Source organism: Carassius auratus, chromosome 7 (genome assembly GCF_003368295.1).
Source record: "Carassius auratus strain Wakin chromosome 7, ASM336829v1, whole genome shotgun sequence".
Lineage (NCBI taxonomy): Eukaryota > Metazoa > Chordata > Actinopteri > Cypriniformes > Cyprinidae > Carassius > Carassius auratus.
Window position 1 is genome coordinate 8,569,118 of NC_039249.1, and position 13,677 is coordinate 8,582,794.

Sequence of the window (13,677 nt, forward strand, 5' to 3'; positions counted from 1 at the left end):
TATTTTAGTCTTTTATTCTTTTAACCGAATATGTATAGAAGGAATAAAACACAAGGTGAGATCAGAAAATATTCACAAAACGTGTCATTTGGAATTACTTTGTGAGACTGAAGTTGACGACTGCTTATAATGCGATGCAAATGTAAAACCTTCAAATCATTGCATAAATTCCTTATTTGACATCATTTTTTTCTTCTGAAGCTGAAATTCTTTTCTCTCTTTCCTTCATTCTTTGAGAACACAAAAAGAAGACAAAAAGCGTGTTAATATCTTTAATATTTACAGTTTCTTTAAAAAAGTATGTGGCATTTCCCTCCCCAACCCCTTCCCCACAAATCCTGTCTGAAAATATTATTTCATGTTATTTTTTCCTTAACTTTTGTCAACAAAAATAAAATGCATTTAGCAAGCTAACTGGAAACTGGCAGTGCTGGATACATAAAAATAATATTTCAAGTGATTTGGTGTAAGAATATCATCTGAATTGACAAAATACAATCGACATGACATTTTTGTACCCTTCATGTTCTTAATGTATTACACATGTATAATACTTTTTTCTTTTTTTTAAGCTATAACGTTACCATTGTTTTCAAACTGAACTCCATCCAAACATATGTCTTGCCTTGAGAAGTAAAACATGAGCTTTGAATGTTCTCTACAATACGGTGCATATTAAAAGTGCAGTAATGTATACAGTATAAAATGGCTATCTGGGTTATCATGGTTAGATTTTGTACAGCATATGCACAGCAGTTTCCACGGCAAAAAGTCCTCTACAAAAATGCATTTCAGAAGTGAGTTCCCATGTGAGTCCAAAAGTGCGCTAACGTCATCTCTAAATGTGAGCGATGGGATTCGATAAGCTGAGTTTAAGTTTGTCCACCGCTAGTGGGGTTTTCAGAATGTGACAGCACCTCAATACCCAGACACAGCTTTGGCTGGAAAAGAGATAAAGAGAAAGAGATGTGAAATGTGAAGAAATAAAGCAAAACAAAACAATACAATAAACTGAAAAAAGACCCATACATTAGAGTGTACTAAAGTAATACATTCCTCATTGCTGAAACAAAATAAAGGTTCATTAAAACCCATATGGTGAAAGCACCTACACTGCAAAATTTTAAATACAATTTATAGTTTAATTTAATGTTACTAACTTCTTTGTAATTATTTGTGAAACATACAAGCAATTTATTAGAACTCTGTTTTGACACTACTTTTTCCCCAGTGTAGTCTCTTCAACTCAACTGCCTTTTTTTTTTTATAACCCAAGAATTACCTTACTTAAATGTAGACAGGTAAACACTCTCCACCCTCCTTCTCTCTGTGCAGCATGTTACATAGAGAAAATGCTGCGTTAAACACACTTTAACACATGCATGTGCGTGACACATGCAGCATGCAGTTCACTTTCATACATTTCATACAAATGCTGCTGAAACAGCAGAATAACTCGGCCAGCTCAGGCATTCAGTGATGAAATGGATTGGCTAATAAACATGTACAGCTAAATGTAAAGATATGCACTGACTCAAATCTTTCGTATAGTATAATACAGTACAATCATGTCACTGTCCAACAGAATATGGTACAAACAATGGCAGAAGATCTTTAATATATATATATATATATATATATATATATATATATATATATATATATATATATATATATATTTATATATATATATATATATATATATATTTTTTTTTTACTCAGTGGGTCAAACTTAGTATTGTTGTTAATGAGGAGTTTCATTTTCTATTCAATTAAAAAAATCCTCCTATATTTGGGGCATGTCTGAATATAGTTTAAAACACAAATTATTTTATTTTCTAGCAAGATTTTTTTTTTCTTGTTTTATATTATTATTCTTATATATATATGTGTTTGACCCTGGACCACAGGGTCAAAGTCGCTGGGGTATTTTTTTAGCAATAGCCAAAACAGAAAAAAAGAAAAGAAAAAACCTTGTACGTGTCAAAATTTATACCAAAAAACATTACCGTAATTATGTGTACGGAAGTTAACCGTAACTACCGTAAATATATCAAAACTTTATTTTTGATTAGTGATATGCATTGCTAAGATCATCATGTGGACAACTTTAAAATAAATTTTCTCAGTGTTTACATTTTTTTGCATCCTCAGATAGGAATATTCAAATAGTTGTATCTCGGCCAAAGATTGTCCGATCCTAATAAACCATACATCACGTAAAGCTTATTTATTCAGCTTTCAGATGATGTAACAACTAAATTTTTAACAAACTTAGACTTTAAGGTTCAGGGACACAAATATATACAGTAATGTTCTGTCAACTCAGTAGGAGATCTATAGTTATATTTATTTATTTAGTTATTTATTTTTCAGTATATATACATAACCGGGATCAGGATTTCTAAAGGTAAGACTAGCTAACTTTTCATGATGGGGTTATTTACATGTTAGATAATGATTTACAATCTAAAAATCATGAAAAAAAAAATTGTGCCTTTAAGACCTAATGGGGCCAAAAGTGTACTGTATTTTTGGACAGTGACTCAGATACTGCACATAATAGCTCGTAATTTGCATGTGTCAAATGGGAAATCATGGCAGTTCACTGATTTGGGGCATGCTGAGAAGCAGAACACACAATGCAGGTGGAGGTCATGCTCTTTTTAATGAACTGCCCTAAAATAGCTTTGGAGAGATGCGCACACATATAAAGTGTCCAAAGACGAAGTGCCACGTTTTTCCTTTTTTCCCCACAAAACCTTGATAGTAGTTCGGCTGTTTATTTCAGCGAGTCACAGACATTGAAACACAAAAGCTCTTTACAGATTACAGATGGCAAAGCAAGTGGTGTTTGGCAACACAACAGCATGTGCTGCCTTAGCGATGCCCTGAGTCTTTGGTAATTACAAACAATTAACAAAAGACAGCATTTGTTTATGGCTTTTTAGGCTTATCGGCAAACAAAAAGCCAATTTGCACACAATTCACACACCTCTCCATCTCCAGATGTGGAGGCAGTTGTGTAGAGGGGGGCCAATCTACACTACTCATGAAGTTCCTCGATACTACAGCACAAGCCCTGATGAAGCACAATCATGCAGCATGCAGTCAGAAAAGGTGCCAAAACACACAGGGAACAATTAGCAAAAGCGCATTTCCGTGCTAAACGGTTAGCAGTTAGTTCTTACTTTGTTGTTCTCTGATTAGACAAAGGTGTAGTGAAATCCATTGCTCAGGGGAGGGGGGGCAGACTGAGCCGTAGAGACGGCAACAGGAGCGGGGGGAGGAAGAGGAGGAGGTGGTGGAGGTGGAGGGAGTGAGGTGGGACTGTTAACCGGCGGTGAAGCTGAAGCAGAAACAGGAACAGGGGAGTGTAGAAACACACAGGGAGCTAGTGACAATGTTACAGTAACTGCTACTACCACACACTACAAAGTGCTACATGTGAGTACATAACTACAAGAGCGATCGGAGGACATCAAGGTAGTCAAACTTATAGGAATATTTAACAAAAACAATCAAACCAACAAAGAAATTGGTTTCCACTTTATATTAAGTGGCCTTAACTACAACATACTTGCATAACAAAATAAGTACAATGTACTTATTGTGTTTGTATTGTATTGCAAAACACTTGCTGCTATTGAGGTGGGATGGGGTAAGATTAGGGACAGGATTGGTGGTGAGGGTAGGTTTAAGGGTGGGTTAAGGTGTAAGGGATGGGTCAACAGTGTAATTATTAATGTAATTAGAGAAATTAATTACAGACGTAATTACATGCAAATATTCTTTTTATATATAAATTTATAAGTAAATGTAAAAACATGTTAATTGTACCTCTTTTAAATGGTAGTACAAAGTAGTTAAGGGCACTTAATATAAAGCAGGAACAAAAATTCTTTCATCACACATAACCTTCATGCCATTCCAAACCTGTGTGACTTCCATTCTTCAATGGAACAAAAAGAAGGACCTCTAAAAAAAAATTGTTTTCAAACAGGAAGAAAAAGCACTATAAAAGTATCATAAAAACGATATTCATGATTTGTTACATATAAAGCCATAAGAACCAGTAGCAATACAATAACTTTTGATGTGGACAACCTTTTCTTACCAAGCCCAATCTTTCGAACAGTGATTTATTTTCAGTGAATCAGAAGATCCAGTTCACAAATCTGAATGCTGTGGCTCTCAAGTTCAGCTCACGGACTCTGACTGATCCAGTTGCAGTGGTTAACAGCTCACTGAAGGAGATTATTCTCAGCTAATAAGGACTTTGGTCGGCTCTTCGTTTGACTTCAGAAAGGCTGCGTTTACACTTGGCATTAACATGCGACCTGTAACTGGATGTTGTCCACATACACATTGAAAAGACAAGTGTAAACGCTTCTGATCAGAATGTAATCCAATCAGTGATAGTCAGGTTTAGTGATAGTCAAGGAGACATTGTGAACAGAACGGATTGTAATTAGGAATATAGCACACAAGTCACATAGACCACCTTGATGGTGCTTTTGCATACGTTTAGAAGACTGAAATCCTCAGTGCTCTTAGGCACTATGTCCTCCTTTTTTCAAAATAAAAAAATCATAAAGTCACATGGGTTTGGAACAATATGAGGATGAGGAGTACATTTTCACTTCTGGGCAACCATTCCTTTAACCAAGGTGGTCTACCAGCTTAAACCAGGATGTCCTTGGCTCCTCCAGCTGGTAGTCCACCTAAACCAGTTTGGACCGGTTGGTATCAATTTTAGCTACATCTGGCCTTTTCTACCATTTTTATTCATAGAACAGACAAGACTGTGTTAGTGGAACCAGGCAGTGTCTCAAGCCAAGGTGCACTGCCCACATGAACACCACAATTCGCTATGTTACGAAAATGTGCTTACATCCCATAGTTCTGACTATTTTAGATGATTTCTGTCTGCACTCATAAACTCAAAATAAAGGCTCGAAGTGGTGCTGTGGTTGATCAAAACCCTGACCTGCCTTCACAGATGAGATCCCTCACATAAGGTATTCTGGCATGTCCTCCATTGGAAACACTGTGATAATTGTTGACTATGCCATACTGCCAGCCTCACACATTATGATCCATCACGTCAGGACGAACTGACTGTAAATCTGTGTGACTAAGAGAGACATGTTGCACCCTGTCTGAAGGTTAGACCTGGCAGAGCGAGTGAGGCCTCTGTAAGAAGTAAAGATGAAACGATGGTGTGCTTTTATGCCAGTTCAGAAAGATGTTCAAAGTGCTGCCACGGGATGCAGAGTGAACAAGCCCCAGTGCATATTCAACTGGGTCATTGATCGGCTCTGAAAAAAAAAAATGGCCTCATCAAGAGATTCCTCCCAGCCTGAAAGATCCGACATGTCTCCCAATTAGCAAGCATCTTTACTCGTCAGATCTGCGCTAATAAGGAATAATGTTCAGTTATTAACGTTGCAGCTGATAGGCTTGGCTTTGCTCTTTCTTTTTCCTCATCACGCCTCCAATGTCGATGTTTTGAAACAGGGAAGGCCGTTTCTCCCTATGTTCACAGTTAATCAGTAGTTGTCAGTTTGATTATTCAGGAACTTTTATCGACACTGTCAGATTTGCATTACAAATAACAATTTCTGAAGTGTTTTCTTCACATTTACCTTGATCTTTTCAGAGTATCTGAACCTGTCAAGGTGTGCCGCAGAGCATATGTGAAATTAATCTATTCAAATAGAGCTCTGGCAGTCATACAGGTGTGAACTGTTGATTGTATGTTATTATGGGACTCTCTCAAAGCGTCCTTAGCACTGACGTGGATTGTGCACACTGAACTCCCTGTCCTTACTCTTGCCATTTTAAATCTTTTGTGCTTTTTACAATAAGTTTTAACTGTGTTTTGTAAAAACCCAGTATATGCTTCCATAGAAAATGGAGTGTATTAACAAGATAATCTGAGGAATCAGTAAGAATTTAAGGAATCAGTTCAGGTAAGTAGTAATGCTGCTGGTTAGTTTACCTGCCACTTGTTTGCTCTTGAGCGAGGCCTCTGATGCTAAGGCATAGGACATGGTGATGATTCTCTCTTGCTCCTGTAGAGCTGAGTCTATGCCCAGCAGCACTGGCTTGTCTACTGCTGCAGGAGGAGGTATATTCTGGACACTTACATGCACACAAGAAACAAGTACATTAGAGTAAACTCTCAGAGAAAACTGTAACAAATGTTCTCAGCATTTTGGGGTCGGTACATTTTTTTATTTTAAGAAAGAAATTAATACTTTTTATTTTAGTAAAGGATTCATTAAATTGATCAAAAGTGACAGCAAAGATATTTATAATGTTAGAAAATATATGGATGGACATAAGAAATCATTCTTGAGCACCAAATGCTTTGCCATAAACAAAATAAATTACATTTCAAATGCTATTTAAATATAAAACCTGCTGTATAAATTGTAATAATATTTCACAATATAAAATGTTACAATATTCTGATCAAATAATGATACTTCGAAACCTCAAACTTCTGAATGGTAGTATATATAATCAATAAAGATGATAATAAGAGCAGCTGGGTTGAACGAGACTGATCTGCCAGTACCTAGACTTAGCCAGGATGCTCTTGATTCGTTCCACTTTACGATGTCTGGCCTCCATTTCCTGTGGGCTGAGGGGCTCCTCTGGATCCATGTCCACATAGCGCTCAGGGATGGCCACCTTTTGTGGCTTTGCCAGCTATACAGACATTGAGACCAAACACACACCATCAAATCACTTAATTCTGAAATCTAACGTCCAGTCATTTAAGTTGAACATTTTCTTTAATTTGATAATTTTTTGTTCTCTTGAAATAAAAAGCCTATATTTTATATAATATTAAATGAACTCTTTTTATTTAATCCCTTTCATGTGAAAGAAAAGGTGAATTAAGGCAGTGTTTTAAGTACCGTCTCACTCAACATTAACATTTACCACATCTTTTCTCTATAAAGCAAAAGCACATAGGGACTGAGGCTTTTGTTCCACACAACAAGGAAATTATGTCAGAATCAGTTTTTTTGGGGGGGTGAACTATCCGTTTAAGCAGTGGGGTTACCTCTTTGCTGAGGTCCAGCTGGTAGTCCAGAGGCTCCAGATCTAGTTCTCTCATGGGTGTGCTGCTCAGGGTGAACCATTCGTCTGAGTGAGAGCGCTGTCTCTCTTTGTGCTCGACTGGTCTCCCTTCACCCTGCACGGCCCGCTCCAGAAGCTGCAAATCAAAGTCCTGCTCTCTCCTCCACTGAAGGCACACAAACACACAGAGCCCTGAGACGGCCGATCTAGACCTCACATACATACAACTCGGGATATGAAAATTTAATATTTTGGTTCTGTAATGGTCTTCACCTGAATTACAGGCCAGGTTAAGCGTAGAATAACATTTCCAATAACACTGGGACAAACCAAACTGAGTATTAAAGCCAAAATGACCTCTGTGCTCCACATATCAACTTACATCCAACATTCATTCTTTACATGAAATAAAAAGTTTAAAGAGGACAGCCTTGCACATAAACAACACACAAAACTGGGTTAAACTGCAACCTTGAGGGTAATGGTATATTGTCCCAGTGCGCTCCTGTACCTCTGTACCATGTACAAGTGATTGGACTGATTGTGTGTGAAGTGTCTCATGTTCAAGCTCTCAAACCGTAGCTTACAACACTCCTGCAAACCAAGAAAGACGCAATAAAACGCTCCATCTGTGACTTCATTTGCATGCTTCATTCCCAGGCTTTATTGTGCTTACTGAAAAGAAAAGAAACCAGTGTGTCGTGAAATAAACTGTGGTTTCACATTCACAGTCGAGAGAAAAAGAACAATTGCCTTTTTACCTTTTTTCCTAGCAAAGTGTTTATTTGCTTATATGCAAAAATCTACATAAAAGATAAAAAAAGCAGAGCAGTGCAATTGGTTTTCTTTTTGCAAATTATGCTACAGTCCGCTGTTATAATATTATGAACATACAAGTGATTAAAGAAAAACATGCTCCGTAAGTAGTACAATTATAAACAAATAAGTCATTCATATATTACCCAGGCCATTCACTGTGTACACATTCAATACATTTTGGTAAAACAAGGTGTAAAATTATAAAAGTATTCATTTAAAACAAGCCAGATAAGCTAAATCAAGTTATACAATCATGTTTTGTAGAATGACAGAATTGGTAAATAAAAAACAAACATAAAATGATCATGTCATAAATTCTGTGCACTCAAATCAGACCCAAATTGCAGGGGAAAATGATTTTGCAGGTTTCGCAAGACTTGCAAGATTATTAGAAAGCTGGATGTGAAAAGTGAAACCGGGTGAAATTAGTGTAAACCAAAAGAATAAATGAGTGAGGTAAACACAATAAAGTCTGGTTTCACACTTCAGTTATGCTATAATTATTGCGGTTGAGTGATGAACAGCTAAAAGGTTTGAGAGCTTGTGCTTGAAATTTAGTTTGGTTTAAGAGCCCACTAATACAGCAGACCCCGTTTCCAACAACTTAAAGCATTAGGTTATTGTTATAGAGATGTTAAAAGAGCAGTTTGATGTTAGTGTTGGCTTTTGCCTATTCAAAGAACCCCAAGTAAAAGCAAACTACTTTGATTCACTATCCCAGATGAACATGGGCGCCATGTCCCACGGTTAAAATGAAACACTCATACAAGTCATTAGAACATTTTGAAACTACATTAAGAGTGAGAATCAGTAGCATATCAACTTTCCTTATTAATCCTCTAAACACATTAGTCCACGTCTTTCATTGGCAAATAGCATAACTCTCATCCGTTCTTACTCTATAACCAATCCATGTGGCCCAACAACATATAATAAAATCTCTCACATCTCCTTCTGCAACACCTCCCACATACCCACTTACCTGCGGCAGACACTACTTCACTAAAACGCTGATCGTGTTAACGCCAAATCTTACAGTTCTCCATCAAAACAGTGTAAATAGCTGAATGTGCATTTATGTCAAGGCGACAGACGGTTCTCTCTGGAGGGTAATGTGTCATTGTGCTCTAACGTACTGATCCCAGGTCTGCAGACACGGGTCTGGATGTGGAGGAGGAGGAGGCACGAGATGAGGATGCCTGCCGCTCGCCCTGGCTGAGCGTTCTCTTGCGCTCTCGTACGAGAGCCTTTTGATGACGCTTCATCCTCTCCAGCTGCTCTTCGGCGCTCATGCGGCCGCGCTGCTGCACGGGCTCCCCAGAGTACAGCCGCTCCAAGGCACTCTTTGGTCTCTCCTAAGAGACACCAGTGGATGTGTTAATAATGCTGAAACAAACCGCACCAAAGAACAGTGTGGAGAGAGAACAATCAGAGAGAAATGTGAACAATTTGCAAAAGGGAGGAGAGGAAGGAAAAAGAAAAGACCCAACCAATATTCACTAGATGTCTGTCTATGCCTTTACTATATTCTTGCTGTTCTCTTACAGTTTTTGCATGTAGTATTGCAATGTATTGTATTTATTGTTAATTACATTTCCATTCAAAAGTTTAGAAATTAGAATGAATTAAATCTGAATTAATCTGAAGCTGAAATTAATTCTACTTTAAAAGACTTTCGATTTATTAAAGAATGCTGAAAAATATATACAGCTTTCTCAAAAATACCAAGCAGCACAACTGTTTCCAATGTTGACAATAATTAAGCACCAAATCAGTATATTAGAATGATTGAATATACATTAAATCATTCTAATGATTCTTTTCAAAATTCAAGTTTTTTTCATTTTGCATTCCAATTAATCTCAATCAAACTGCAGTTGGGTAACTTTGATTAGGTAAAAAAAAATACAGCTAACTAACACAATAAAACACAATAAACATGATTTTTTAAAAGTTATCAGACTTTGCAAATAAACTCTTCATATATATATATATATATATATATATATATATATATATATATATATATATATATATTTCTATTTTAATAACTATGTTTTATAGGGATATATATATATATATAAGCGTGTTCAAGTTTATTCAAGTGTATTTGTATAACGCTTTTTACAATACAAATCATTACAAAACAACTTCACAGAAAATTACGTTTCTACAATATTTAGTAGTAGCTTATAAGTGGTGACTGTCAGTTTGTGCATGTATGACAGGATTTTTCAGAAAAATGAATACAAGTCGTATATATATATGTGTGTGTGTGTGTGTGTGTGTGTGTGTGTTGTTATTAATGAGTGTATAACAGTCAGTCAGAAAGAGAGAGGCAGAAGCAGAAAATAAAGTATCAGAAACAGAGAAGTTCATTTTGAAGCTCTGCTGTGCTCATTTCTGTTAACATTTTCTGCATGAATCCATCAGGGTGGGAGACACACACTGTGTTCACAGTCTGCATGGCAACACTACCGCAGTAATTCATTCGTAAAGTACAGTCTGGCCCAAGCCCACACTGGCTGCTTTTATTTCATGTGCTCAGCGGTTTGTACTGCTGCTGCATCTAATCAACCTGCTGTTTGTCAGCTCTGCCAAAGCAAACTATGACGGACACTTTACGTCCCCCCTGCCTCTCAACAGACTCTTTCAGGACTTTTTTTGGCTTCCAACCTTCAAGCTTGTGGTGGTGTGTCCTCTTCTGAGGGTGACAAATGATGAAATGTTAGATGACTCGTTCAGTCTTGAAGATGAGCCTGTCAAACCTAACAGAAGTTGAACTGGATTAGACAAATCTTATAGGTTTCTCAGGAAATCCTTTCTAAAATTCCTAGCTGGGAGTTCGTTCTTTCAAACTACATGATTAATTGTCAACTGTTGCCCACTGAGCAGCCTGATGTCACGTACACACTTGGTACACTTGTTTTGTTCAACTACAGCATGGTCAATTTTGGCCATGTGTACTCAAATCTTTGAACAGCAGTGCAATAAGCGAAAATTCTGTCATGTACAGTACGTTTTCACCACAGTATCATTTCCATCTCAAATTATGTACAGTACTGGGATGAAAATCAAATTATATAATTACCCCATTTTTGGCCCCTTTGTATTGTTAAAGCTAAATTCACTACTAGCTTCTTATATAGCCTAAGCACAAACAATGAAATATAATTTCAACATTCGCAGAATTTGTCAAAATGTCTGCTCCCATTGGGAATGGCGGGAACTAGGAAGCCTCCACAGTATAACTAGCAATATACTAGCAGACAGTTTTCATGTGATCAATAAACTGTAGTGGTTATCATGAACCAAACCTTGTATCCCCTTTTCAAACGAGTGTTGTACACTAGACATGTAGGGGTCTCTGTGTACCTCGGTTTGGTAGAGTTTGGTAGCCACTATCACGACTCAAGCCACCAACTACCAGCAGTTCAGGCTCACTCAGGAACGCTCGTATCTCAACCTAGGGTCCCAGGAAAATAGAACTCAGAACTATATTGACATTTTCCCATATACACAGATGAAAACTGACTGTGTCATTGATTGGCGCAAACCTTATGGTCTCCGTTAGGGTACTGTCCGATCTCACGATCACGCTTCCGCTCATCAGACTGTCGTTTCAGGCCACGTACTGATGTGTGGCGGATGACGGAGGTCTCTTTGGGGAGAGGGGGCACAGCCGGGGGGTGTTCGTCTGGACTGTAGAGGTGAGGAAGAGGGGGTCTGGGTGGAGCGTCTTCTTCAGGCTGCATTGTGTAAACATGAAATGATAAATACAGATAAATGAACTGAAGGAGTATCTTGATTACTCTGTTTCACTCACTCACTCACTCACTCACCCATTTTGGCTTGTGTGCTGTACGTGAGAGCTGCAAGGGCTGCTGGGTAGACTGCACCGGGCTGAGATGGGGGCTGGACTGAGCAGCTTTCAGTTCACCCACACATGGGCTCGCAGAGAGAGAAGGCACTGCGGACAATGACGCTGAAGGCACGAGTTTCCTCTCTGGGTCATGCAATAATTTCGATATTATTGATATTATATGGGCAAAAAAACACATGTATGATGATCAGTTTCCTCTGTATGCAGTAAGCAGTGTTGCATTTGGTGCTGTTTGACCTCAATACCTCGGTCTGTGTTCCAGTGCATGGGGGTGAAGGCAGGCAAGGGCCCGCTCTCACCTGGATAGTGAACAGAGTCAATGGTCACTTTGTAGTTGGCTTTGCTGGAGCTCAGGCCTGCAAGTACGTCCTCGATCCGCCACAGCTCCTTCCTCAGCTGAGATTTCTCCTGCTACAGTAGCACAGAATATAATCATTTGTATTCATTTAGAATGAAATAAAACAGACTAAAGCTGAATAAAACAGTCAATATAAGAGACTGGAAAAGGAAGGAACAGAATACAGTTCAGTATTTAAGTAAATGTAATGTATTTAGCCAAATAGGAAATAATTCTGTAATTATATAAATCTCAATATATTATTAGATACCGCATAAACATACAACTAAATTAAGTTAATCTTAGTTTAAAAACTCCAACAATATATATATATATATATATATATATATATATATATATATATATATATATATATATATATAAATGAAATGAGCCTCAATCTATCTATCTATCTATATATATATAGATAGATAGATAGATAGATAGATAGATAGATAGATAGATAGATAGATAGATAGATAGATAGATAGATAGATAGATATAGAAATCAGAGTATATAAAAGTAACATTCTTCTTCAACCATTTCTTGAACAAAACCTAAAAGCTAAAAATTAGAGTAGAACAGAATAGAATAGAACAAATATGCTCATATCACTGCGATAATTGTTAAAAAAATATGACAACCCTGAGGCTTGTCTTTGATTTTCTAAGAGGCAAATTTAGAGCTCAAAGGGGCACTGAAGAAAGGATAGGATTTTCTCTTATTTGTATTTTCAGAACAAGCCGTAATTTATTGACTGTGTCTGTGTGTGCTCTCACACAAACACTTGAGAAATCAATAATCTTAGACACTGTATGCCTCGTTCTTACGGCTCTATCACGCTGATCAAAAACTGACATTAGATCTTCACTCCGGCTCCGAGAGCTCCATATCTCTTTCATCACTTTGTTCTTTCTCTATCAATTACCGGACTGAGAGGTGCGTGCTGAATAGAAAAGGAGGCTGACACGGTTTAACATCTTCTGATACACTCTGCTGCACAAACAGTATTGATACTTTAGTTTGGAAGCACACATTATAGAGATAAAAGCTGAAATACAATTTTGGGCTTGAGAAAATAAAGATGTGGCTCATTTTTCAACTTCTTTCTCTGGTTCTGACCTGAGAGAGAGCACTGTGTGTCATCTGGTCTTGAAGGGCTGAACGCAGTCTGTCCACGTCTCTCTCCAATTGGCTGTACTCAGCCCAAGCGTTCTCCATCTCCTGTTTAACACAGAACAAGCCTCAATACAAGTGCAATGAGCTGATATAAGTATTGCATTGAGATTCATTTTTGGCTTAATGTGATATTATTATTTCATGGACGTTCTCGAGTCTTCTGTGAGTGTTTAACACAGGTACAGTAAGTGTCCTCACCGTGGACACCTGGGAGATGTCCGCCCTGATGTGGACCACGTCCTCTCGTAACAGCTTCTGTTGATAGGCAATCTTCTCTGCATGGCCAGGCTGATCCTGGTACTGCTCCATCTGCTGATGGGAAACATCCAGAACTGACTCGAGCTTGTCCTAGATTTGGGT

General features: G+C 37.7%; 1 protein-coding gene across 7 annotated transcripts in view; it reads right to left on the reverse strand.

Annotated features, from left to right (window-relative positions):
• Positions 1-260: 260 nt before the first annotated feature.
• LOC113105754 (pleckstrin homology domain-containing family A member 7) overlaps positions 261-13,677 on the reverse strand; it is an 84,436-nt gene continuing 71,019 nt past the window's right edge. For 4 of the 7 annotated variants that reach the window (XR_003292393.1, XR_003292394.1, XR_003292395.1 and 1 more), the window contains 14 exons: positions 13,516-13,665; positions 13,261-13,362; positions 12,046-12,211; positions 11,760-11,923; positions 11,475-11,666; positions 11,293-11,383; positions 10,594-10,685; positions 9,054-9,272; positions 7,082-7,264; positions 6,587-6,720; positions 6,005-6,147; positions 3,192-3,349; positions 1,283-1,327; positions 261-941 (listed from right to left, as the gene is read on the reverse strand). Coding sequence is in view for 3 of the 7 variants with exons in the window: in XM_026267023.1 (XP_026122808.1) it covers positions 3,207-3,349; positions 6,005-6,147; positions 6,587-6,720; positions 7,082-7,264; positions 9,054-9,272; positions 10,594-10,685; positions 11,293-11,383; positions 11,475-11,666; positions 11,760-11,923; positions 12,046-12,211; positions 13,261-13,362; positions 13,516-13,665 (1,779 nt within the window). In the remaining 4 variants the exon portion in view is untranslated. Of the gene's footprint in view, positions 942-1,282; positions 1,328-2,158; positions 3,083-3,191; positions 3,350-6,004; positions 6,148-6,586; positions 6,721-7,081; positions 7,265-9,053; positions 9,273-10,593; positions 10,686-11,292; positions 11,384-11,474; positions 11,667-11,759; positions 11,924-12,045; positions 12,212-13,260; positions 13,363-13,515; positions 13,666-13,677 lie in introns of those variants that run through there. The other 3 variants (XM_026267023.1, XM_026267024.1, XM_026267025.1) reach the window with 3 other exon arrangements.